General features: G+C 44.1%; 1 protein-coding gene across 1 annotated transcript in view; it reads left to right on the top strand.

Moving 5' to 3' along the window:
• Positions 1-2,551: 2,551 nt before the first annotated feature.
• Positions 2,552-27,910, top strand: part of STON2 (stonin 2) — a 66,695-nt gene continuing 41,336 nt past the window's right edge. The window contains exons 1-4 of the mRNA XM_079988709.1: positions 2,552-2,750; positions 14,409-14,612; positions 16,083-16,346; positions 19,889-20,086. Coding sequence (XP_079844835.1) covers positions 14,525-14,612; positions 16,083-16,346; positions 19,889-20,086 — 550 coding nt within the window. The 5' untranslated portion in view covers positions 2,552-2,750; positions 14,409-14,524. The remainder of the gene's footprint in view (positions 2,751-14,408; positions 14,613-16,082; positions 16,347-19,888; positions 20,087-27,910) is intronic.

Here is a 27,910-nt window from a genome sequence, read left to right on the forward strand (position 1 = left end):
TCCGTAGGCATGCCACCCGTAGGCATTTCCTCCATAACACGCACAGACATTTCCCCTTACTTTCTAGGAGGAAAAAAGTGAGTGTTATGGTGCAAAAAATACGGTATTTATCTACACACGCTGGTATGCTTTCAAACTTCTAGGTTGACAGGTCCTGGGACAGAAAAATGGGAGCTCACCTCGTCATGCGGATTCGAACTGCCGACCTTCCAATCAGCAAGCCCAAGAAGCTCAGTGGTTTAGACCAGAGCACCATCCATGTCCCACACCTTTTACCCACTGGCAAAACAGGAGACTTCCTAATCTTATGGGCTACTGTGTAATCATATGTGGTCAAAGGATAAAAACGTTCAATTTACTGTGTACCTCTTACTGTAGGGTGAGGTATGTAATTTTTTAAAAAATGTTGCACAATAAGGAGGTGGAAATTCTGAGAATAAATTGCCCGCATTTTCACATTAATGTATTTCGTTTTCACAGCAACACCAGCTGCTTGTAATGAACAGAAGGGAATCTTACAAGATGTTGGCATTGCTGAAACAGAAATAAAAAAATCATTCTCTTTTCTCCTAGAATGCTGATTTAAAGGGCAAGAAAGTGCTTGAATGGTTGAGCTCATAGGCAATGTTGAATTATTCTAGTCTCTGAGAAAATAACATTGTGCATGGTAGCGAATACTCGATCTTGTGGTGACCAAGAAAAGTCAGTAAGTCTATGTGCATTATGTGGGTTGGCATATAAAGCGGAATATTGATTACTAGCTATAATGGGAACATTTCTGATGAAGGAGGAATACTAAATGCTTAATAGAGTGGGGGCAAAATCCTTGCTCACACATGACAACCTAAACAGTTGAAACTACAGCCTTGACTTCAGTAACTGGATTCCAAACTTCTTACTGTAAGATGAGCTGTGGATTGTACAGGACATTTTTTTCTTGGTTTTCAACTGCCTTCCACCCCTAAGGTCAACTGCAGGGATAATGATTTCTTTACGAATCCTATTCTGGCATAGCTAAATGAGGGTGTATACCAGGTCTGCCCCAATGTATTTTGTCATGTGTGATGCAACTCCAATTAACATCTTGTTGTTCTAAGTTAAAATAGAAACTGAAAGTGACTTAAAAAATGTATGTGGACCACTTCACACTTGACACTTCTCCTGTGTGGAACAACACAAGAAGGAAAAAGAATGTGTGGTGCCATCATTACCCCATTATGGTATTGATATTGAACTTCATGAGTTGTTGTTAGCACTTTATAGAGCAGCTGGCACCTTGTATTTGTGTTATCATCTATGTTTCATATTCCACCAAAGCACTTTATTGTACTGTATGTGGCGCTCTTAACACAACTTAAACCAGCCTTGTTAGATCTTAGTAGTACCGTACTGTCTTTGTACTAGAAGGGCAGAGAGGCCACTGAGAATTGAAGAATATTTTTTATACTCTCCTCCTTGTAATATGCTGTATGGATTATATTACGGGGGTTGTGGGTGGGGTTGTTTTTAGGATCTTAATTGTGGTTGTATGTACTGTAACCTGCCATGGGACCTTCTGGTGAAGGGAGAGTAAGAAATACAATAAATAACTGTAGGAAACACTGTTGTTGCCAGAAAATTGTGTGAACATTTGTTTTTCCCTGTATCCAGATGTTTGGAAGTCATTGCAGTTCTTAACAAACGTTTTCAGTGCGAAATTGGCTTTCATGTAGCTGTTACATACAATCATGTGCATGCTATGTCATAATCAGTTTTACTTCTTTGTCCATTTATTCATTCGACAAAAAGTTTAACCCACTTTTCAACAGCTGTTCTCAAAGGCTGATTACCACTGACGAAACGACAAGAATCAGAAACACTCCAGAAATTAGAATACAGCATCAATCATGGACAGGGTCAGTCGACATTAAAACATCTTAGCTGTAACGATGCTTGCCTTAAGAGAAACACTCTTATCCTTGAATGAGTCGCACCAAACTTCGTTTAAAAAATTGTTCTGGGAGGGTGAAAACGGGCTTTTCATATGGTCTTCCGTTCTGCTGGCTGGTTTCCTTGTACAGCGCTGTTTGCTGTTAGCTTTTTTGTGGCAGAGGGCAATTGATTTGCTTGGCTGGTGTGCTTCGGTGTGACACCTCCAGCATGCGGTCGGGCATCTAACGAAGGTTTCTTATTATTTCGTTCTATTTAATAATAACATCTACGGAACACATATCTCTATTTCTAATACCATTGGGTTTTTTATGTCACTCTGTGAAACGTTATGTGCATTTATAATATACCACCGATGACGACGCCGGGGGAGGATTGCGCGCGGTTGTTTTGCATTTTACAGTTAAAGCCTTCGATGAGAATGAAAATAGACGGTCATCCCTTCGACATCTCCGAGGCTGCACTGGGCGGGTCGAGAGAGCGAGGAAACACCCTGGGACAGCCTTGCCCCACCCTCCTTCCCCGCCAGCCAATCCCGATCCTCTTTCGCTCTCCCCGGCTTCGGATCCTGCCCAATGGAGGCTCTCCCCTGCGCGGGTTCCTTCCCTCGAAGGGAAGGGAGGAGAGCGCCAGGAGTGCAGCCCTCTCGCTCCAAGAGGGGATGGCAGAGCTTGGCTTCCTCCGCTTGGATCGCCTGCCGCTGAACTTTCCTGCCGGGATTTAAATTTCCCCCATCTCCCCACCACAGCCTTTCTCCCTTTCAGCACACACACCTTTTTGCTGGAGGGAGAGAGAGAGAAAGACTGCGTGGCGCTTCCAAGGTAACCCGATCTCTTGCTGCACACCACGTTTGTATTTTCTGATCTTCTCCCGCAAACCAAACGAGGCAGGTGGAGGGCAGGGTCAGGCCAAGGAGGCAGCGACGGCCGCAGATATTGCCGGTGTGATCGCAGCCTCGCCCCGCCGTGGGAACATGTGCGCGTCGCCGCGTCCAGATATCCGCCCGGGTTTCGCCTGGGCTCCGCGGAGCACTTTCAGCCTGCGAAACTGCACCGGCTGCTTGGCGGGGACCTGAGGGCACCACGCTTGGAGCGTGCAAATCCCTCGCAGCCAAACAAAGAAGACCGAGATACTTCGCCTGCCTCGAAAGTAGCTCGGTAGGGCGCGGTGGAGGTGAAGGAAGGGACACTGCGTTTTTATAGAGGGTGTTTTTTTACGCTTGGCTTTTTTTTACCCCCCTTTTGTAAATCATTTGCTAGAAATCGGCACCGGGGAAGACCCGGTAGCCAGGGAGATCCGTGATCGCCCACGATCGGCGGTGGGAATCGCTCTTTGTATTATATAGCCTGTGACACAAGGACGCTGATGGGTTTGTCTGTCTGTTGCTTTTAAACTCTCCTAGGGGATGGCTCTCAGTCTGGAGATCGGGTGCTTTTGGAGGGGTGATCTTTCTCCCTGTCCCCTGACCCAAATGTTCCCACTTTAGCTGCGCTCTGTTGCTCGCGATTGATGGTGCCCCATTCAAGCACTCTCCTCTCTCTTCAGTCTGTACTCGAATCTGCTCGAGCACCTGCTTAAAGGGAAAGCGGTTATTTCTCTCGTTGGTCCTAGCAACCCTTTAGTGTCTCTTGTCGCTTTCCGGAATGCATTATCTTCCCAGACATTAGCACCCGCAGGGCTTCAGAAAAATGCAAGTCGATAATGTGTTGGGAGTTCCTCCCCTTCTCTTCTCAATGCATCCATTATTGACTTCTATCCTTTCACATACCAGAGTTTTTAGGTGGTGTTCCTGGAGTTTAGCGAAAAAGAAAAGGCAGTTATATAATGCAAGAAATTGCCTTGGTTCTGTTTCGTGCTAGGAATCAGAAATATCCCATTTAGGCAAACTAAGAAGGTAGAGATGGGATTGTATGTGTGTGGTAAAACTGTTGTTGTCTGGATTGAAGTTGAGGAGCCATTAAGAAGAACAGGCAGATCTTACCTTTGGAGCACAATCCATCGATAGGTCATCAGCCTTTTGTACACGTCTTGTTCATGAGTTTTGCCCAAGAGAATTTCCAGGGAGCTGTGAGCCTCATCTTAGTTGGAAAGTGGGGTGCCGTGTGGATTTTCCATCTCTGGTACCAGAATGTCTTGCAAGGGCCAGCCCTGTGGCTAGAAGGTTCTCACAGTAATGTGAATAGCATTTCTCACATTAACTTCTGAACTAAATTAAACAGGTGCATTCATAACTTTCCAAAGATGAATGAAAGCCTGGTATGGAAAAAGTAACAGATAAGTAAGTGGCTTTCTGAACTCCTGCTGTGAGAAGAATAGGGGGTCTCTCAATGGCTCTCTTCACCCTTAATTAATTACAGTTCCCATGATTCTTTGGTAGAAGCTATGTCTGTATGGTGCTGCTTTCATTTACAGTGCAGATGGAGCCTTAGACTATGAACTTACAGTAATGGTCTAGGGACAGGAGTGTTCTTTAGATGATGGTGCATTTAGATTTGAATACTTCACTTCAGAATGTGGTAAGCTAGCCCTGAAAAACGTGGGAGCCCCTCTTGCTCATTCTTCTGAGTAAGGCCTTGGATTTCTGCCCCAAAGCATGACCTTGACAGCACTTGTGATAGCACAGTATTAAGCCTCCATCTGGGAGCAAACATTGGTTCAAGGCCATTCTTTAAATGTATGAATGTAAAAAGAGCCATCCTGGGCCAGAAAAAACCCCAGAATCCAGTCCCTCAAAGCTCCTCTGCAGTAACTTGGGGTCTTGACAATCCACAAGGGCCAGCCAGATGTCTCTGGGAAGCCCACAACCAGAGCTGGAAGGCAACAGCTGCCTCTACCAATGCCTTTGAACAACTGGTATTCAGCTCCATGTTCTTTCAACAAGGAGCCTCCATTTAGCCATTGGTTTGTTTGTTTATTAGATTTTTATCCTGCTTTTCAGCTAATTATATTGTCTGTCCGTCCCCAAGTGGCTGAAATGAATTGAAAATAAATAATACAAGCACTGCCATCAAGCCTGGAGGTTCTGTAACTCGCCCCGGCCCTATTGTTTTGGCAGGTAAGGCAGGAACCATGGCAAGGTGTTGGTAGGAGTAAGCTGTGCATGCCGTGCTGCCCTCTGGTCTAGGGAAGGATATTACCCCATTACCGGTGTTGAAATTCAACTGCCTGTCAGGTCATCTTCTATGTGTGAAGTTGGGGTTAAAGTGCGGGTGGCACCATGTCATCCTTCGCCTGAGGCAGCAAAGGATTTTGAGCAAGCCCAGGTCCTACTGATGGTAGCTCAAGACTCCTAGACATATGGGGAATATGCATCTCTCTAGTTCTTCAGGACCTGCCCATGCAAAGTTGGAATGTCCACTCCCCTTCTAGAATTAGTCCCATGGAAAATAATACGTTGGCATCCATCTCTCTCAGGAGACAATGGAGGAGTGCCCATTGTGGGTGAAGTCAACCTGTTGGAAGGTTACAGGGCCTCCTGTGGCTGTAGAGGCCGATATGGGAGAGCCATGTTTTGTTGCAGCTGGGGCAGGTGAAGGTGTCTGGTTGTGCTTCTCTCTGTGCTCCTCCCAGCAGTCATTTCTCCTCTGGTCATTGCTATATGACCTGACTGCCTCTAGGCAGGGATTCCCGTATGACGGGGTTGATGTTACCAGCCTTCATGGCACGTTTGGAGAAATCTTTGTAACAGGTCTGGTGTCTGGTTAAATAAGGAAAATAAAATTACTGCATATCTTGCTTGCATCATAGGTCTGTCTTGTTAACCTCTGAATATCAGTCGGCCATCTATCCCCGGCAATGGTGGTTTTAGGGAAGTGCAGGAAAGAGGGGTCTCCTCCAAAATGCTGACAGCTCCTTCAGTCAGGGTTTGCAGTTCACACAGGAGAGCAGCTCTTCAGGCAAAAATGTTTTCAGTAGGGTAGGAGAAGGCTGCTCTTCAGGAGGCATCGCCTTAGCATTCTCAAGGGAAGGAAAACAACTTCACAGCCCTGCCTCTTAGCTGTCTTCACCAGCCCTCTCGCAGCTGCCCACTTCTCCACCAAAAGGGAGCAGGCTGGGCTTACCCTCTGTTATTGCTAGACAAAACATCTCACAAAGCCTCTCCACGCAACATTTCCCCACCCACCCCAGATGGCATCATTCTTGGGCCAATAGGTGCTTTGCACATGTGTAAACTTTAAAAAAATCACTTTCAAAAAGGATCCCTTGGCCACAAAATAGTACTTTGAAGGATACATGTGGGGACTTGGTTAGTTCTGTAAGAGCATCACCTTCAGTTGTGCAAGATTCGTATATATCTTTCATCAATGTAGTGGTTCCGTTGCAAAGAGATTAACCTTTTGAAAGCCCTCAAAATAGCAATATTGTGTCACTTTCAGAAATTCAGCCTTTTGTCCTACTGGAACAGCTTGGGGATTTAAACCATCTTGTCATGGATTGGTCAGGAATGTTAATACTGCACTTCAAGAGTTCAAACCCCCCCCCCCCAACAAATGGGGTGTTGCAGCATTCTTTTTTGGACCTGTTGTTGTTCAATGTTACAAATGACTTGGATGAAAGAATTGAGGGGGTGCTCATCAGATTTGCAGATGACACCAAACTGGGAGGGGTAACTAATGCTACAGAAGACAGAATTGGGATTCAAGATGACCTTAACAGATTGGAGAACTGGGCCCAAACTAACAACATGAATTTCAGTAGGGACAAAGGTTCTGCACTTAGGCAGGAAGAACCAGATGCACAAATATAAGTTGAGACACCTGGATTGCCAGTAGTACATGTGAAAAGGTTCTAGGTGTCTTAGTAGAGCACAAACTGAACATGAGTCAACAGTGTGATGCATCAGCACAAAAGGTTAATGCTATTCTAGACTGCAACAACAGAAGATTTGTGTCCAGATCAAAGGAAGTCATAGTACCATTATATTCTGCTTTGGTCAGACCACACATGGAACACTATGTCCAGTTCTGGGTGTCACAATTTAAGAAGGATATTGACAAGCTGGAACATGTGCAGAGGAGGGCAACCAAGATGATCAAGGGTCTGGACACCAAGCCTTGTGAGGAACAGTTGAGGGAGTTGGGTGTGCTTAGACTGGAGAAGTGGCTGAGAGGAGATATTTAAAGGGATGTCACATGGAAGATGGAGCAAGCTTGTTTTCTCCCTCTCTGGAGGATAGGACCCAAACCAATGGATTTAAGTTACAAGAAAGGAGAAACTGACAAAACATCAGGAAAAACTTTCTGACACTATGAGCTGTTTGACAGTGGAACAGACTCACTTGGGAGGTTGTAGACTCTCCTTCCTTGGATGTTTTTAAGCAGAGATTGAATGGCCATCTGTCATGGATGCTTTAGCTGAGATTCCTGCATTGCAGGGGTTTGGGTTAGATGACCTTTGAGGTCCCTTCCAACTCTACAATTCTGTAATTCTAAGAGTAGGTACAGTCATCTGTTGCCACCTGTGAGCTTTGACTTGCTGCATATATATATATTGTTGTTCCCCATTTTTACCCAGCAAAGAGAGAATTTTAGATCAAGGACTGTGAGAAACGAATTGGTTATGTAACAGTGAACTAGTTTCCCCCCCTCCTTGACAGACTGTCTAGTACAAAGGCTCCCACCCACCTGCCACAGGTGAGGTTTTCTCCCTGGCTGCAGAAGACTTTGAGAAATGCAGTTTTGCACATACATATTTTATAACCACCAAATTTACAGAGGCTTCCTTCCATTTGCTTTGTCAAAATGTTCCGTGTAGGAAGCATCACATTCTTTCGTGTTTACTACTCGAACTGACTTTTTCTGCTTGCAGTCTTTTCTGCTCAGTTCTAGTGTGAAAATACAATTTGCATGAATTGTAAATGAAATAAGAAAATGCCCACAAGCACTGCCAGGGAAGATCAGGGAGAGGGAGACTGAGACCGACCATTAGTGGGGAAGGATATGCCTCTAGAATAACCACACCTAACATTTTCTATGCATTTTTAATCCATCATGTCCATTATCCCTCCTGGCTTGCTAATTGTTGCAAATTAATAACACCAGTGCAGGAATGTATATCAGTATCTGACTTCATCATCTGGAGATACCACTGTGTAGCACTCGATGTTGCGGTATCAGACCGAGTGCCAGTGACTGGTCAGGTTGGGCAGTGGCCAAGGGCCCCAGAGACTGAGAAGGACCTCTCACCAGTCCATCCCAACGGGCCCTAGGACGACCATCTTAGCAGTAGGTTAGCAGTCATTTTTGAATGGGAGTGAAGCTTCCATCCACAATGGCTTCCCACTATCTTAATTTACTTTCACCCTTGGGCCTATAAATGTATAAAAGCTAGAGATTTTGTCAGTGCTATTTTTCTAGAAAAAGAGGTGCCATGAACACCTCCCTTGTTTTCTTAGAACAGTAATGGCATCCACCTGAGAGATGACGGAATTGAGTTTTGGCAAGTTCCAGCTGAAAGAAAGGCCTGGTTTTCATGGATATATAGGCCAGCATTGCTGCCCACTACCAAAGTGCCTTCAGGGGATCTGGCAGGGAGTGGTGTTGCTGCTCTTGCAACAACAGGAGAAAAATACCGTGTGACCTATGATGGGGGGTAGTATTGATGGAGTATTGCTTCAAGCCTTCTAACGAGCTTCAGGAATGAGGAATATCACAGTCCAGTGTGTTATCTCGCTGAGCAGGGCAGTAGGAAAGAGAACAGAGTTTTTCCCAAAGCAGAGTTGGATCTGCCAAGTGTGTAAGGGAAATAGGAATATATCTCAGTTCTTATTTCATGTGGTAGAGTGGCCTATTCCTGTATTCCACCATGTGCATAACCTATGTGCCCTGGCCCTGTTTGCATAGCTGTCAACTTTTCCCTTTTCTTGCGAGGAATCCTATTTGGAATAAGGGAATTTCCCTAAAAAAAATGGGAAACGTTGACAGCTATACCTGTTTGATCTTGCTCTTGGTTTAGAGTAGCCATCCCCAGCTTGTTGCCCTCCATCAGCCCTGGCCAGGGATAATGGGAGTTTTAGTCCAACGATATCTGCAGGTTTGGGAAGGCTGGTTTAGAGCATTTTAACAAGCAAGGTTTATACGTGGGTCTACAATCCTCTCCATGCCATTGATATATGCCATACAGCAGTAATCCTATTTGAGCTTTGACGAACCAGCTGTGCATTTGCTACAAAAACCGTCTTTTAATTTTCAGTGCCATTATGTAATGGGAAGATGTGCTGTAATACAGCATCAATGTTAAAACACCGAGACTCAATAAGTAATGTTTCAAGCTGATTATTTCCATAACTGGATTTTCTTTTTAATGGTCAAAGCAATAGTTTCCTGCCATGTCTCTAATGGGGCTTTTTCACAGGAGAAAACTGCTTGCTGTGAAGTAATACGTTTTGATTCTTATTGTGCTACAGTACCTGGTTAAATCTCAACAGAGCCATAATTCCAAACACAGTGGGGTTGAATTCTCAGCAGATCCACATCAGTTAGTGCTGTAAGTTGTCACTTTATGTTGGCGGTCAACCAATGCAATGGAAACAGCTGAGACTCTTATGGTACCTTGAAGACCCATAAATATAGGGGGGCATAAGCTTTTGTGGCCAAAAAAGATTGTTTCAGCTTCCTGCTCTTCAAAGAGGCACCAGATGCCAAAAGTCTTATGCTGACAGGGCCACCACACCTGTAGGAACTTGTGTTTTTCATGCACATCCACCAAATCTCAGGTCAGTGCAGCATTTCAGATTTGGGCATGCACAGTCCCAAGCCATTTGAGGCTTTGCAGGAAAGTAGTAGCACCTTTAAGAGCCCAGAAATGAGCAAGACAAGATAGGGTGAAATTACACTCTGATCGCCCAGTAGCAGACCGTTTTCATTTCATTTCATTTTTAATTTGTATACCTTCTTTCTATATTGCTGTAAAACATGGCAGCTTACAAGCTGAAGAAACAACAAAATAGACAGCAGAGATCAAGAGTTTGGCAATGATATTGTGGACCATTTGTTATACTTTTCCAGTTCTGTAGAGCACAATGGCTGTGGCCAAATCCCTTTTTCCAGGAAAGGGTGCAACAGCCAAAGCTGGTAAAAGGCACTGATACTCAACCATGTAGATGTGCCAGATCAACAAGCGCTAACAACCTGTGAGATTTAAGGGGGAGTGTGACACCTAACCCTGGATCAGATGATTCGCTGAACCAACAGCATTTGCATCTTAAATGGATTAAATTTCATTTAAGTGCACATCTAGTCCTTTATTGATATCAAACATTAGTTTAGGATTTCTAGTCTTCCTAGAATCTGATGAAAGCAAGAGGTAGGACCAGGTGTCAGCTGCGTGCTGGCTCCTCATCCCAAATCTCTCCTGATAATTGCAGCAAAAAGTTTCATGTTGCTACTTCACTTCCTTTGTCCGATGGGTTGCTGTCTTTTCCACGTTATAAAATATTTGTTATTTCGGAATTTTACAGACTTGCGGGCAGGGCTTTGCTTGAAGGAGGACTTGAGACTAAGACAGTACAGTGAAGTGGGTACAGAAATGTGCTCTTATCTCTTTACCTCTTCCTGCCACCACTATGCATTTTTTTAATTGCCTCTCTGAATTCCAGGTAGGGCTGCAGGGGAGGGAATCCCGTCTGAACCCTGGAGAGCGGCTGCGAGTCAGTGTAGGCAACACTGAGCTAGGTGGAGCAATGATCTGACTCAATATAGTGCAACTTCATATGTTCCTATTACTCTTCGGAGTTGAAATGAAGGGCCAGTTTAGCAAAGAATCTGAAAATGTGCATCACTCAATGACCGAAATATCAAGCACATGTGAAATGGCGATAAACTGAATTGACAGCCTGCTGACCTTGAAGTTTATCTAAAATTTGCTGCATGTCGGGCCTCCAGCAAATGATTACTCCTGAGTGGTAAAATAATATTACTTTTACCACTATTGAGGGCAGAGACAGCTCCAGGTTTGAGGGGGCAAAGAGCCCACAAGTATTGGCCCCTTGGGGGTAGGGGCAGGAGCACTTCTCATTTCCCACAATGCCCCTGATGTAGCATCACTGTGCAGCATATCAGGAAAATAAATGGCAGCTTCCAAACCCAGGGTAAGTATCGGTGGTTGACGTTACTGAGAAGCTGGGACTTTGACAGCTGCCTGACGACAAGAGCAGCTTGTAGATTGTTGTGGGAGAGAGCACAATTTGAACTGTCTGCCTTGGGCACCTAAATGACTTGGGTCTGTCTGTGAAGGAGTGATGGTTTAGGACACCCCTTGGACAAAACCCCTCTCCTGCTGGGGTGTGGGCCATCAGCAGGATGCATGAACCATGCTGACTTCTGACACTGGCCTTGATAGCATTGCAGTGGCTTGCCTGCTAGTCTCTTGAGTTAGATCCCAGGGTTTGGAAAAAGAGGAAAAGTTATGCCCCTGTGCTGTGCTGGGACTCTGCCATCCAAACCCTCAGAGCTACTGTATGGGCGTTCAGTGACTCATAGGGTCATTAGGGTCTTGCTCATATATTATGAGTCGCTTCTGTGGTTGGATACTCCTCCATTAAGACTATTTTGGGCACAAAGAGCTGTTTTCATTTTGCAGATGAAATACCCAACCCTTCTTTCAGGCATGGCCTAACATGAAGATGAATAGTGGCACTCAGTCACACCTGTTGCTCACTTCAGCCCAAAAGCAAGGAGGAATACTGTCAGAATTCAGCCGTTAAAAGACCAGCTTGCCTAACTGCGCAGCAGAGTTTTGTTTTCCATGTTTAAACTCTCAGTCTTGGTGAATTTTCATTTGGTTGTGGGAGGGGATATATTTGGCATGGTGTTTTTTTTATGGAAGTGGAAAGGGAGTGGTGACAGGTAAACACGGTCATAGTGAGGAGAAACAAATCTGCCTCCGCAATGGGCTTGCTTCATCCTCTCTCCTTTCACAGGTTTTTCTTGGACACTGAAAGAAAAGAGAGCATTCTCCTCAGCTCCCTGAGCTTGTGAAACTCTTGATAAAGCCTTTTGCCTGTTCACATCCTGCTCTCTTCAGATTTCGTTCAGGACTTTCTCAGCTAGGCTGTTTTGGGAGAGGGCAATGCTCTGTTAAAAAATTACTCACATTACAGATGTTTCAGCAAGCCAAAAGAACGGTTCAATTGGTCAGGTGGGAAAAACAGCAAAATATTGAGGTCAGTCTATCCCTCCCTCTCTCAGGGGCAAACCCAAAAAGAACACACGCTGCCTGTGACCTTAAATGTCTTGAAAAGAGTTTTCTGTAACTAGCCTGCCTGTTTAAACAGCAAGTGTGAGCCATGGCTTCAAAAATGGCTTCTGGGGCTGAGCTCTGATTAACTCTTGACTCAAATTAAGTCCACCTCCTCCTACCCCCACATTATCCATCCTTATCCAGCTTCCTTGTCCCTGGCAGGGAAACAAGCTGGCAAGTTTTCTTCGCAGTTGTGAAGTTTTCAGTAAATCACTCTTCACTCTCTTTTCCCATCAGAACGTTACACTGCCTTAAAGTATTGAGTACACACACAAAAAGTTATCGGTAGAAATAGAGAGATTATTAAAAGTAGGGGCCAGGAGATCTGAGCCTCCTGAAAAACTGGGTTTTGGGTTCCCTAGGAAACCTAACTGCCCCTTTCCCTGTGACATGTTAGTTACCAGATTATTTTAAGAAGTGATACTGCAGAGTTATGGTATTTATTTTATGTAGTTCAGAGAACAATTACCTACCTCTCCAAGGAACATACAGCAATTCATTGGTTTAATGCTGACCCCATTTGCTGGTTGGTTTTGCAAAACTCTTCGAGTTCTTTCTTCTCTGCACTTTTAAACTCTTTAACACTCAATAGCTGGGCAGCATACACAAACAGGACTGTGGTTTCAAATTCAGTTTATCAGTGGAAACCTCTGGTTACAAAGGGGGCTTCCTGCTTAAATTGTGCTATAAAAAACATGCATTTGGTATTGGAATCTGGTTATGGAGGTTGTTAGGAAGGAGCTGGGATTGCTCTTGTAGCAAGAAACCTAGATCCCATATTTGGTATTGTGGGACGCGGGTGGGACTGGGACGCGGGTGGTGCTGTGGGTTAAACCACAGAGCCTAGGACTTGCCGATCAGAAGGTTGGCGGTTTGAATCCCTGTGACAGGGTGAGCTCCCGTTGCTCGGTCCCTGATCCTGCCAACCTAGCAGTTCGAAAGCACGTCAAAGTGCAAGTAGATAAATAGGTACTGCTCCGGCGGGAAGGTAAACGGTGTTTCCGTGCGCTGCTCTGGTTCGCCAGAAGTGGCTTAGTCATGCTGGCCACATGACCCGGAAGCTGTACGCCGGCTCCCTTGGCCAATAAAGCGAGATGAGCGCCGCAACCCCAGAGTTGGCCACGACTGGACCTAATGGTCAGGGGTCCCTTTGCCTTTATCTTTTACTTTCCATAAGGATGCTACTTGAAGATGATTTGTTGTTCCATAAGGGTCTTCTTTGAAGACCAGCTTTAACTCCATGTAGTTATTGGAACTGGAATTTCAAGATCTAGATTTTTCCAAGTGGAAACTCTCAACTTCAGCAAAATAAATAGAGGTAAACATTCCCTTTTGAACACACTGATACTCGGAGCAAATAGAGAGGAAAGATTGTGGTATAATCCAACTATTTTAATCTTCACTTAAATCTCTTTAGTCTAGGACAATATTCCCCAGCTTGGTGCCCTCCAGATGCTATAGACTCCAACTCCCATCATCCTCAGGCAGCATTCCCAGTGGTCAGGACTGATGGGAGTTGCAACCCCAAAAACATTCGGCGAGCACTATATTTGGGAATACTTTTGAATTTATTTAGTAGCCTTAATCTCCCTCAGTTTAAATGTTACCTGGTCAAAAGAGCCTAAGTTCCAATTCCAGAAAAAAATAGGTTACTTGATTTACACTTACACTTACTTACACAAATTCCATATGCAAGCAACAGTAGACCTCCTTCAGAATCGCACAGGGCCAGCCCAATCCATTTTGCCATTTGAAACAAGACTAGTAATAGTTGGTTTTTATCCCTGCCCAGCCAAAACGTCTCTAGGAATTTCACAAGAAGTTACTGAATCTCCAATAAGATTGGCATAACATCTTTATTTCAAGGAAGTTACTTTGGAATAAAACATGCCCAAACCAGCCAGTTGTGTTTTATTCTGCAAAGGCTGCAGACTCGGGGAATGAATGAAATAATAGAAAAGTGCTTAAGCAAGCATACCCCTGTCCCTCAGAAATGTCCGCTTCCTTTTTTAAAAAGGAAAGCTAAGCTTATACCAAACCCCCAAATCCTACCCTTTCTACCCATTTGTTAGGAGCTCACAAGCCTGAAATTTGCTCTCTCCTGCTGTAGTTCAATAGCACTTTCCTGTATGTTTTCCACAGCAAATGGTATTCAGAGACACTAATCTTTACTAGTAGCCATTTATATCCTTGTAAAATCAAATTGTGGATTTCTAATCTTCCCCCCCCCCTCCTTACAGCTGCTGTGTCAGGAATGAAATGATTTTTTTAAAAATGACAACTTTGCAACAAAGAGGGCTGTCTGCTGTCTACTGTCTGCCAGTGATGTGAAGATGAGTAGCGACTTGCAGCGAGCATGACATCACTAGCCAACGTAATTGCTTCCCAGCAATCAGAGTGGGTCTCCTTCAACGATGGGCTGCTGCTACCGGTTGCCTCCCAGGGTAGGCAAATTCCTTCCCTCTGATGAAATAGGCTGTTGCTGTATCTTGATATACATAAGTTAGTCAAAGGAAACAAGGCAACTCTTTTACTCCAATCCAAAGTCCTCTGTGGGTTGTACTTAAACATAAGCGTTTTTTGTTTTTAACAAGTGCAGCCTCTTCTCCATTCATTAAGGATAGGCACAAACTGATGGGTCTTCCTCCCATGGGGTTTTGTGTTTTCCCAGTTGCATGTTGCACACAGGCCTACTAAAATGGAGGAGCTCCTTGCATGAATAGGAATTGCTTGTGCTCAGGGGTGGACCATCCCATTTCACTGCCTGCGGTAAAACGGGAAGCTGTTCCACCACCCCGCCAAAGCCTCGCTTACTGAGGTCTCACAGCAGCTTCCAATGAGATATTGTGAGAGCTCACAAAAGCACTGCAAGATCTTGCCAGAGTTCCATGAGATTTTGCAAGATCTGGCTGGAAGTCACTGTTGCACAGCCCCACCAGCAAGAGTACCCCCCCCCCCGGGATTCTGCAACCCAAGGCAGCAGCTTCAGTCTACCTCATGGGCAGGCCAGCCCTGCTTCAGCAGTAGTTGTGACTTTTACTAGCATGAGTCTGTATAGTGCAAATCCAGTGTGAAGTAATGGATAGAGCAGGGATGAAGAGCCTGTGGTCCTATAGACGTTGCTGGACTCCAGCTCCCATCAGCCCCAGCCAGTTTGGCTGATAGTCAAGGATGATGGGAGCTGTAGTCCAGCAACATCTGGAAGGCCACAGGTCTCCCAGCTCTGGGAGAGAGTGTTTCGGACTCAGAACTAGGTTGAATTCCTTCTTCAACTCATAGGGAGAACTTGAGTTAAACATTCTTATCAGCCTATCCTACCTTAAAGCGTAGTTATGGAGTTAAAATGGGGTCACCCTAAGCTCCTTGGAAAGACAGTCTAGATGAAAGTAGCTAAAGGATTTGATTACATGTGGGTAGCTATGTTCAGTTTTTATATACCACCTCAATGTGTTATAAGAAACTTGTCTGGGGGGGGGGGGAGCAGCCTTGTGCCGAGCTTCTCCTTCTCCTCTGTAACATCTAGTTCAGGGATGAGGACTCTGCAGCCCTCCAGATATTGCTGGTCTTCAAGTCCCTCACTTCCAAGACCAACCAGCCCCAGAATGAGTAGTGGAAACTGCATTTAAGCTGTGTATTTGCCCACCCCACCTTCACATCCTTTCAGGCAGGGATGGATACTTGCTCAGTATAATGACACTGGGGCACAGTATAACATGTACTATGCATTACAAAGTCTCTTTAATGGTGGAAAGGAGAATGACTCAACATGGGGTGCCGTGTTTCTTATAACAGGTAGTTTCACTCAGAAGCATAAAGCTGTAACATTGCCCTATACACATTGAACATTTACAAATGATGAAAAAGGATGTTTAAAAATTCCTTGTTACTTCTACATTATATTGTGATTCTTGCAGGCCAAGCTGGAGAACCTCTTGAAAGGTTTCTGTCCTCCTCTGATACTTCTTCTGAAGGCATCCAAAACCTGGATGGAGAATTTCAGACACTTGCACATGCTGAGCTGGGAGATGGAATGGACAAAACTGCTGCAGACTCTGTGTCCGTATGTTTGCTTGAAAACCACCCGTCTCCAAAGCCTGATCTGTCTTCATCATTCAGCACATGGGTCCAGTTTGAAGATGCACCCTGGCCTAGCACTTCACCAGAGAATGCACATACAGGTTGGAATGTCACGCTATACTGAAGTCTATTACAGTAATGCTTGCAAATTATTCCAGGTTCAGTCCCTGGCATTTTCAGGTAGGGCTGAGAGAGGCTCTTGTCCGAAACCCTCAAGAGCCACTTCTTGTGAATAACACCGAGCTGGAATGATCCTGTGATGGAGTAGCAACAGGCTGCATTGATGCAGCTTACGTGTGCTTAGATCGTTGACCTCAAGAATAATACCCAACCTGACACAGTTTGGGGGCTTCTGTGATATTTTATTGAGGCTTCTACATACCAGAGCTCTTACGGCTTTGTTCTGCAGGGTAGTTAGTCCCTTGCTAAAATAATTAAGAAGCCATCCCCTAGGCCTTGCCCCCACGCATTCCACAGATATTTTGGCTTGTTTATTGTCAACATCGCAAGTGAATCACATACACACACACACCACATGCACAGAGTGTCTAAAAGACTATCTGCTATTCCATATAAACCTACCTACTCTTTAACTGTTTCAGAGACTGTGTTGTTGCTCCCTGTGTTGAGATGTTGCTCCCTGTGTTGAGATGTTGGCAACTGGAGAAAGGGCGTTTTCAGTAGTGATACCCTTGTTGTGAAATTTTGCTCCTCCAGAGATACTTGACTGGTACACACTTTGCTAACTTTAGAGTACTGGGTAAATATATTATTATTATCCTGAGTTTTTAAGGGATGATATGATACTGATGATTTTTACTGATGGTTTTAGGAACACAGGAAATATGTGTTCCTGTGTTAGCAACACAGGAAATATACTGAGTCAGATTATTTGTCCATCTAACTTACTATTGTCTTCTCTGACTGGCAGTGGCTCAACACCTGCTACCTGATCTTTTTTTAGGTGGAGATGTCAGGCTTTGATCCAGGGGCCTTCTGCAGGGGAAGCTTGGGCTCCACTATTGTGCTATTATTTTTATTATAAAAACCCTGTTCTGTGATTTTAATTATTTTTTTAAATGCTAATTGTTGAATTTTTAAAGCTTTGTTGTTGGTTTCTTTGAAAGAATTTGCTAAAAGTGTTATTTTAGAAATAACACTTAATTTTTTCCCCTCCAAAAAAAATGTTTAATTCTGCAAATGTATTGTGACACTAGTCCTGGGAAGGGTCACCAATGGCATGGGAAATAGCCATGTCAGTCATACAGCTCATATGGTACCCTGATTGCTTATGCTACCAATGCAGCAAGGAACTCGGCTCTGTTTCAATTCTCTCTTATATTGACATCACAATTCAATCAGATAAACTGCTGGGCAAAGCTGCACCCTGGAATGTAGCGAGGTATGAAAAGTAGAGCTAGAAAAGGCCTATTGTGACATCTGGATCACACTCCTCTCAAGGACTTTGTCTGATTCTAAGTGGCTCAAGTAACTAGGACTTTATCTCACATTCTTGAGGAGGCATTTTCACAGCAGAGCAAACTTCACATAATGCCGATTGTGCTATCCGCTCTGAAACTGGCAAGTCTTGAGTAAGAGAATCGTACAGCTGAGGAAGAAGGAAAGCAATAACTGAAAATGATGAGAGCTTGATGGCATGCTAAAATTGGAACAAATTGTACTATCTTCGCTGCTGGAGGAAAAGTTTGCTATAAGCTCAGGTAGCTGAAGACTGAGGATGTATGTAATATAACTGGAACAAATTTGGAGAGAGAATTTTCAAGCAAGCTATTCTAGATCTCATCCACATCATACATGTAAAGCATTGCTTTTAAGAGTAATAATGAATCCTGGGAACCGTGGTGCTAACCTCATAGAGCTGTAATTCCCAACACCCTTAACAAATTACAGTTTCCAGGATTCTCCATGACTGTTAAAGTGGTATAATAGTTCTTTAAATGTATGGTGTGAGTAGAGCTTGCTTCTAAAGACTATGAAGGTACGTTCTTCTAACTGTGATTTTGGACATTTCAGATTATAGATGCTGTTTGCGCTTGAGGCTTATAAGGAAACATATCTCTGTTCAGACATTCTAAAATAGTGTGTACAGAGAGGAGATGAGGATCCCAGCTCTCCCCGCATCCCATGTATTAATAGTCTCTTTGCAGAGCGGGCAGGTATGCGGTTTTCATAGGTTTTTGTATACACATGTATAAGAAATGGGTTCCCTCAGTTCCTGCTTTCTGTAAACACACATTTAGGTATTTGCACTGCTTATATAGAACCAGCCACTGTAACTTAGGGTGATATTCAACACTGCACTACTATTCTGTCAATGCAAATATTTTTGCTTGCTGGATGGAATGTTCCCTCCCATCTTCTCCCCACAGGCTGATCTCCCCAGAGCAGATTTGGGGGGAAAGCATGGAGGTGGGGGGGAAGCCCTGTTACACTAGCAGAAGTCCTCTTCCAGGACTTCCATTAGCCTACCAGGTTAGCTGAATCTGGCCCACAGTGTTCTCCAATGTGACCCTTTTCTGCTGGCACCAATTCCCTTAAAAGACTCTTAAAACTTCCTGGTAGCCTAGCATTAAGTGTGAGATTGTCACCAGTACTGGGGATGGACCAAACTGTTAACTAAGGGCTAATTGTATACATAAGGAAAAGCTGATATATTGAGATCCACACGTGCTTGATGATGGTTTCCAAGGACTCAAGAGATGCTGTTGCTGAGACCTGCCTCTAAAAGGTTTTTACCTCAGACCAATTTCCCTGACATTCCTCCCCAGCCAGATTCACTCAAAACCCAGTTAACTACTGGGTACAATCTGCCTCTGACCTCAAAGCTCCTATGGTTGTACTTCTGGCTTCTTGGACATTTCCCCTGTTTTAAAAAACCTGCATGTGTCCTCTTCCGTTAAAACCTTTACACATTGCAGCCTATTAGCCTAACTCAGCCACTGACTGCCTTCTTCTGATCACAGCCACCAAAGCATTGTTAACACACTGGGGAAAAATATACCATAATATTCAGGATTTCGCTGTCCACTTTCGCTTCAACTTTCTCTGTTCTTCGCCTCACACCTTCCTCATCAACTGTCGTTCCTGACTGACAGGTAAACTGCCCATTCTTCACTGACTAGAGCCTCCAACCAATCAGAGCCTCAGACTCATCGAATTTACTTGATCCCGGGCCCGTCTATAAATATTAAAAGCAATTATCTCTTTCCCCTTTCGGATCTTGTCTCCAAGCAGCTACTGCTAAACAGTCTTGCACCACAGTAAACAGCACAAGGCCTTGGACTTTGACATTTACGCTCTGACATTAACAGAGGTTGCAGAAATCTTTTTTCGAAGCACAAAACGCGTGGACAGACATACACAGCATTCCTCAGTCTACAACATGGTAGCAAGTGTTTTGGTTTTATATTAGAAGGCTTATAGCAAATGAGGAGCATTGATAGCATCAAATAACCAGCTAGCCTGCAGAATACTGAGGCAGCATTTCCTCGCTTGAGGGAAACTTGATATAAGATGTTCTGTACCATCCAATTCCCTCTTTTGTCATGACTCACCTTTCCAGAACCCTTTTTAGGCTGCCTAGTTCCACAAATTTCTTTCTTTCTTTCTTTCTTTTTTAAAGCCTTCTCTCCAAAAACATTCTGCTGGACGTGTCCCTCTTCGGGATCTTCTGAGAGAAGGCCTCTCACGTCAGACAACAGTTGGACAACTACTTCTGAGAACACCAGCAGCCCCAGTTTCACACCTTCCTATACTGACCTGCAATCCATAAACACTGAAGACCTGACCAGTGGCAGAGCATCTGCAGCAGACTCAACCGGTAAGCAAGCTTTGTGCTTCCTTCCCCTTTCATTGGTCACATTTCCCTAAACAAACTGTTAACATTGGAATCTAAATTTGCAATGAATCCTGGATCAGCCTATTACAAATGCAGTATCATGATACGAGCTTCAGAAGATGGCTCAGTCAACTATTAGCTACCTTATTCTTGGTGCTCTTGCTGAACCCAGGACTGGCCTACCTGTTTTATTAAGTCTTTTAAAGAACAGTTTAACCAAACAAAATAAAACAAGAATAAAAAGTGAAATAAATAAAAGGTGGGGACGCAGGTGGCGCTGTGGGTTAAAGCCTCAGCGCCTAGGACTTGCCGATCGAAAGGTCGGCGGTTCGAATCCCTGCGGCGGGGTGCGCTCCCGCTGCTCGGTCCCAGCGCCTGCCAACCTAGCAGTTCGAAAGCACCTCCAGGTGCAAGTAGATAAATAGGGACCGCTTACCAGCGGGAAGGTAAACGGCGTTTCCGTGTGTGGCTCTGGCTCGCCAGAGCAGCAATGTCACGCTGGCCACGTGACCCGGAAGTGTCTCCGGACAGCGCTGGCCCCTGGCCTCTTAAGTGAGATGGGCGCACAACCCCAGAGTCTGTCAAGACTGGCCCGTACGGGCAGGGGTACCTTTACCTTTACCTTTAAATAAAGGTATACTATATCATTATATGAGTTAACAATTACAATCCCATTTATACTTCTCTGATGTGCAGGTTTTATTATTATCCAGATGCATATATGCTTATTTTTAACCTACTATATTTTGTGTAAAAGTATTCCAGATGTGTTTATATGTGTCCATGCAAAGTCTACATCTCTCATCAGTCTGTTCATAAGTTGCAAGTGCAGTCATATCTTCAGTCCACTGATTAAATGGAGCCGTACACTTATCTTTCTGGTGCATCTGTATCAGTCTTTTGGCCCTAGTAAGGGATGGCCCATCCATGAGATGGACTGAGGCAGAATCCCACAGGGCAGTGCCCCTGTGTGAGCCCCGCCCACCCCACCACCACAGGAGAAGCTGAGAGAAGCAGTGGTGGCTTCCAGTGAGATGTCTCCGGAAGCCACCACTGCATGACCCTGGTAAGCGAGGATTTGGCAGATAGGAGGCAGTGAGGTGGCACCTTCCCATTTTGCCTCAGGGCCACCCCGGCTGTGCCAGTTGTCAAAGAAGACCACTCGTGAGACTTATGAGAATGTTTTACAAATCAATTTAATCTGTAGTTAAAATATTCTAGTTCCTTCAGCATATTCACCTTTCCTTCACTGACAAGGAGAAACTTCTAGCCCCCCCCCCCGGGGGGGCAAAAATCTTTTTTTAAGAGCTAAAGAAGACCTGATAACGTTTATGTCTTTAGCCCTGATCTTCCTGCTGTGCCCTTTCCTAGGCCAGATGAGGACTGTGGCCCTGGGAGGACTTTAACCTTTCCTCCCTCCCATGATGGCTGCTTATTGTGGGAGGGGAAAAACATGTACCCCAGGGCTAAAGGCATTATATAACTTCTCATATACTTTGGCCCTAAGACAAAGGAAAAAGCAGAGAGTGAATCAAGACAACCTGTGGATATATGTGATGAGATCTTTTGACTTTTTTAAAAAAACAACTTTTACTCAGCTGTTGTGGGGGGCAGACTTTTGGTCAGAGCAGCAGATCTGAGGGGGGAGTTGTATAACCCTTTCTGTCTGTGCCATTTTTGTAATCTAAATCCCTTCCCCCTCCTCAGCTGATATGAGCCTTACTTGGGGGATGGGGTGGAATACAGATAGATTACCTGCTTCCTCCGTAGATTTTGCTCCTGTAGGATAAATAGTAGCTGGGGCATGGCTGGTCTGATTAAAATCTGAGTCCTCCACAGCTACTTTAAAGCTACATCTGTTTTGGTCAAGAGAGAGAAACAAATTGGCAGACCTGCATGATAAAAAATAATCAGAAGTAGATTCTGCCTTGCTGGAATGTTAAGCTGTGCCCCTGATATGCCCAGAGGTAGAAAGCACAAATATTTACACTAAAGCACATGAAGCCTGTGTTTGATCAAATTAAAAGCTGGACGTGGTCTGTGGCTAATTCATGCGCAATTCATATGTGGTCTACTTCAGGGCAGTGAGGTGAACTTTTGACAAGCTTCAAGGATAGCTGTCCTAGGTTTAGACCTTCACCTTTCCTAGGTAAAATTTACACAGTCACATACCAAGCAACCAGTGCTATCTGAATATTGTGGGAAGGATTTGCAAATAGATAAAAGCGTCTTTACAGGATTTATCATGCTTACTTTGGGTCTCGGCTCTGGCATGCAATGTGGAAAGTCAAATATCTTTGCAATGGGCAGGAGTTCAGTTTGAAGTAGGGCACAGTTGTGTCAGACTTTGTATGGAAATTCTTGGTCTTCTGCTTCTGATTGAGGGGGAAAGAGCAACACACCACCGAATTGTTCAGGTCCACAACTGCAAGATACCTAGCACCCTGGAAAGTGGGTTTAAATCCCCAGGAACTTCCTTTTAGTTTTACTAACAAGGAATTGGAAAATGTGAGCAACAGCCACTGAAAAAGTAGCCTGACTTCTAAAGGGTATATGACTTCAGTGGTTCAAAAATGACTAAGAGTAAGCCAGGACTGGGCAAAGCTCTGCACTATGCAGGGCAGAAATGTATGTTTGAAGAGTTTTAGGGCATCACAGTGAGCTGATTTCTCATGGTGAATTAAATACATGACTGAGAATCTTGCACTCCCTTGATGTGATCTTTCAAGTGGCTGGAGATCAAATTGGTGAGGTTTTAGCAGTAGCACTAGCAGCTATTACTTGTAACTCGTTTCATATGCTCGAGTTATTGGAGTGGGTGTGTTGCCAACTATGAACACAAAGGTGGCATTTCCCATCATAATCAAGTAGTGCTTGATCCTGCTCTATCCTCAGGAATGGGCAGGACCACACATTGAGGGGGGGGAGGGGGGGTTCTCATGCTGAAATAAGAGATTCTGCTTCTTTGCGATATAATGTGGTTGCCTCAAAAGCATGGGAAAGGATGAGGAGATTGTACCGGTAAGAAGCACAAGAATGTGGTTTAGCAATGATGAGAGGTTTAGAGGATCGGTTTTAGGCCTAGCTGTTCTTAAGCTAATTGGAAGCAGATTTAGTGTAAAAGGAGAAGGGAAAGTCAGGGGGAAATCTTGTAGGCTCAGATGTTGGCTTCTCCTCTTGTATGATTTCTTCCTAGATGCTCAGACAGGGTCTGTTGCAGTGTTTTTTCCACTTGGGGGGGGAAATGTCACTAAGATTGAGTATCAGTGTGTGTGGTGCATCATTTTAGATGCCCTGAATCCAAGCTGGCCATTAATGTTGGGTATAATAATGCATTAGGGATGTCCAATTTAATTCTTGCTCTGTATGATAGTTTGTATCAAATATGAGTCATTCTAACTTACCTGTTTGGAGACGAGAAAGCCCTAATATATAAATCTTTGTATTTATATGTCAAACCCAAAGTTTCTGATCTTATCATTGAAATCAAATTACCTCTTTTCTTTCTTGTTAAAAAACAGCCAGGGGACCATGCAGTGTTCACACTTTTAGATCTTTTAAGCTCCCTGTTTTGCTGGATTTTAACCCATTTTTTAATTGTCCATTCCTGTAGGTGGTCTTTCTCTAATGTTGTTCATGCATAACCTCCTTGCAAATATAAGAGGAACAGTTTGTTTTTCACTCTGAGGCCAACTACTGGACATATCAATGGTTTGATTCATTATAGGGCATCTTCCTATGCTCCAATTTCCCTAGGAGTTTGCTTCTGTCCTGAGAAAAAGGAGACAAGAGAGAACAGAAATTAAGGATGGGAGGAAATGCCCTTTTTGCTGTAGATCCACGAAAGTAGGGAAACAGGGCTGTTACAACCCAGAAGAGTTCGTATGGAACTCCTAGCCAATTGGAAGGCTTCATAGTCAGAGCCTGTTGGAATTGGAAAGAAGAAAAGTAGGAGACTCCTCACTCTTTCCCAATCATCTTATGCTCATGGAATGGCTGAATCCGCTGCTTCCAGTGGAGAGATTTGAGTTCTAGTTCAGTGGCAATAATTTGGTTCCCTATGACTTTTATTTTAAATCCTTTGGGCAGTTCTTACCTCAAACTCCAACACTGGTTTTTTTTTTTGGTTTTTTTTTAAAAAAAACTTGATAGCGGATTGGAGTTAAGAGTGAGTTAGCTATTAAGAGTGAAACTTCAAAGAAATTCCTGTGCATGTTTACTGCAGATTGGGTGATCTCTGCATTACATACACAAATGGCAGCAAAGTTTGAGCTTTTGCCTACTATGAAAGAAACACAGTGCTACTAAAGAGGATTTGCTGCTCTGATCAAGAGTTTCTCGGGTGGACCTGGCTTTGGGTTATGTATGAGCATGTATCCCATCTTTACACTGGCACACAAGGTTATGGCATGCCTGTTCACAATATCACGATCAATAGGGTTATTCCTTTAGTGCAAGGTGCATTTTGACTTGTTCTTGGCGACTTGTGTTTAATACAGTTAGTGACTCATCTACATTGTTATGCTTTTATAGATCCTATATAGTGCAATAATTCCCTACTTCCCCTTCTCATTAACAAGCTCACACACTCTGGAGGAGAACAAAGCATTGTATTTTGCCACTGGGATTCTGGCTTCTTTGGCTGAAATCACCAGTTGGCTTGAAATCTGAGTTCCAGGCTGCACTCGAGTACGTAGGTAGGCGCCTGTACAGACACCTACTGGCTCCAGCCTTGAGGCTTACAGATAGTTATCGCAGAGGCGCAGAAATGGGAATGGAAATTTAAAAGAGCACTACTGTAATTTCCTGAAGTGCCCTGAAGCAGGTTTTGGAGCAAAGATGTAATTTCATAGATCTGCGTGAATGGTGTGAATGCAGACAATTTAACCCCTGGGCTGCCTTCAGTGATTTTGGAAACGGGAGAGAGTAGAACCTTCCTGATGCTATCATGGAAATAATTGAGCACACATCAGATTTAATGCAGAATTGAAAGCATGTTTCCTCATAAGTGTGACCTGTTGAATTCCGTGGACCTTTTTTTGAATAGTAATATAAGTGTGCTTAGGACTGCAGGATATTTATTTTATTCTGCTTCATTTTAAGGTTGAAATTACACTGCATCATGTTTAGTATGGAAGAGCCACTGAAGGTACTGAAGTGGATTGCAAATTGCGTTTTTGGCTTAGTTGAAATCCCATTTCAGCAAGTTACTTATGAGAAGGGGCCTCGCTCCCAGGACTCATGGAAGGGCAATGATCATAAGGAGCTTTGAAATTTGTTATTGTTTAGTCGTTTAGTCGTGTCTGACTCTTCATGACCCCATGGACCAGAGCACGCCAGGCACTCCTGTCTTCCACTGCCTCCCGCAGTTTGGTCAAACTCATGCTGTAGCTTCGAGAACACTATCCAACCATCTCATCTGTCGTCCCCTTCTCCTTGTGCCCTCCATCTTTCCCAACATCAGGTTCTTTTCCAGGGAGTCTTCTCTTCTCATGAGGTGGCCAAAGTATCGGCTTTAGGATCTGTCCTTCCAGTGAGCACTCAGGGCTGATTTCCTTAAGAATGGATAGGTTTGATCTTCTTGCAGTTCATGGGACTCTCAAGAGTCTCCTCCAGCACCATAATTCAAAAGCATCAATTCTTCGGTGATCAGCCTTCTTTATGGTCCAGCTCTCACTTCCATACATCACTAACTTCCATACATCACTTTGAAATTACTTGCATGTGAATAGTTCCATGTGAATGTTGACAATCCCTGATAAATGTATTGAGTCCTGGGGCTGTAGGAGGCCACTTTAAACTGTTTCAGGCCAATGATCCACCTGCCTCAGTATTGTCTCCAATGTTAGCAGCCCTATAGGATTGAAGATGGGAGTCTTTCCCAGGTCTAACTGGAGATGGCAGGGGTAGAATCTGTGGCCTTCTGCATGTGCTCTTCCACTGAGCTCCAATTCTTCCTCCCCACCCCCCCCCCAAAGTCCAGCATTCACTGCTGCATGTCCTTACTTGTGAGCTATAGACTGGTAAGTGCTCACAGTCTTCTTTTTTAAAAACAAAACAAAACATGAATATATCCTCTGGTATACCTCCATCACTCAGAAAAGGTCAAACTGCATATCCATAATTGGATTTTCCTTCTTTGAAAAAGCTCACAGGAGAGGAGGGATGTTATAACCTTTTACTTGTTCACCGTTTCCCCAGTCTCATCTCCATCCTTAAGGTGCAGCTAACTCCCATTAAAGGCGGGGGGGGGGGGGAGTCAACGTGCATACAAGTGCTGTTAACAGCAGCAAATTTGGAGCGCAAACTGTGTTAGTGTCTCCCTTTTACTGTTGTTAGCCGCTCTGAGCCCAGCTTCGGCTGGGGGGTGGGGGTGGGATATAAATAAAATTTATTATTATTATTATTATTATTATTATTATTATTCACCTGTAACTTTCTGCAGTGCGCAAGAAACACCTGTGCAGATTGTTGACTTCTACATCCATGTTCAAGCAGATTACACGCCTTGTGTTTTATATACAGATTAAAAACACATGCCTTGTGTTTTATATACAGATTCTAGCTAGTGGAATTGCACCTGTATGCCTCTGAGTGAAAAAGTAAATGCTATCTGTATAAGGACTAAGGAATGGGTGTTAGAACGAGGTGGGCAAAAGCAAGGTGATGGCCATTGTCACTGATTCCAAAGCTCTGCAAAACAGACCTTTCCTGTACTGTAAAAAGACTTGGCTCTGAAAGTGGGGCAGTTAGATTCCCCCATAGTGCTTTGCATAGGCTCCTTTGTGGCAGGGTGTTCTCTAATCGTGCAGTATTAGGATCTGGTTGGGAAGCTTTGCACAAAAGAACTTAGGGGCTCTGGAGGCTTTGCTTTCATGAACTCATTTCTTCTCCTGCTCCCGGGCTGATTTGTTTGCAGAGACTCGGTTGCCTCAAGCAACGTAATATCAGTGTGAACTATGGGGTATCCTTGGAGATCTGCAGGATTCCCTGCAAACCTTTTCAGCTATTAGCCTTTTCAGAGGATGAAACAAATAGGCATTTTCTTCAGTAGGAGCTATTGCTTAGTCTCCCCTTCCCTTTTCTTTTCTCTGCCCCACCCCACTTTTCTGAAGTATGTAAAAGCAGCTTGGTGTGTTTCACAGGCAGATACTGTGAACAGTGTAAAGCAATGCCTTCCATGCCACAATCTCTTCTGTTAGTCCTAATGCCTTTGCATCAGTCTTTAGCCTTAGGGAGAAGCAATGAGTGAATTTGCAATATGCCTGACACCTGCCCATGCCTTAGTGCTCTTGCTTTCTCCCTGAACTCCCCTTTCCCCATGCCAACTGGGGCCATGTAGAGGCTACAGTCTTCCTGTTGCTTCTCCTTCTGCTTGCCCCATCCCAGCGGATAGCATACATACATACACACAAACACCCACACACCCACACACTTTTTTGCAAGGCTCTGCAAATCCTATCTTTTCTAGAATTGCAGTTTTGTGTGGGTGCTGCAAGTGTTGTGATGGCGGGTGATGATGTTGTGTAGTATGTGTGTGTGAATATATTTGTGGTGTGGGGGAAATGAATGGGTACAGAGGTTGTACCCTTGGGTTTTACTTGTCCTAAACAATAATTCTTTTCTTCAGCATTGGAGCATGAATCGTAAACAACTGCTATAATGCCAAATGAGGGGAACTGCACCCTGTAGTGAGTGAATTATCCAGAACTCACATTTAAGCTAAGATATATAATGCCAAATTTGTTAACTAATTCTAACAAAGAGATGTTTTGGTGGGTGGGAAGGTTGTGAATAACTTGAAGT

The sequence above is a fragment of the Podarcis cretensis genome (genome assembly GCF_951804945.1).
Source record: "Podarcis cretensis genome assembly, chromosome: 1".
Lineage (NCBI taxonomy): Eukaryota > Metazoa > Chordata > Lepidosauria > Squamata > Lacertidae > Podarcis > Podarcis cretensis.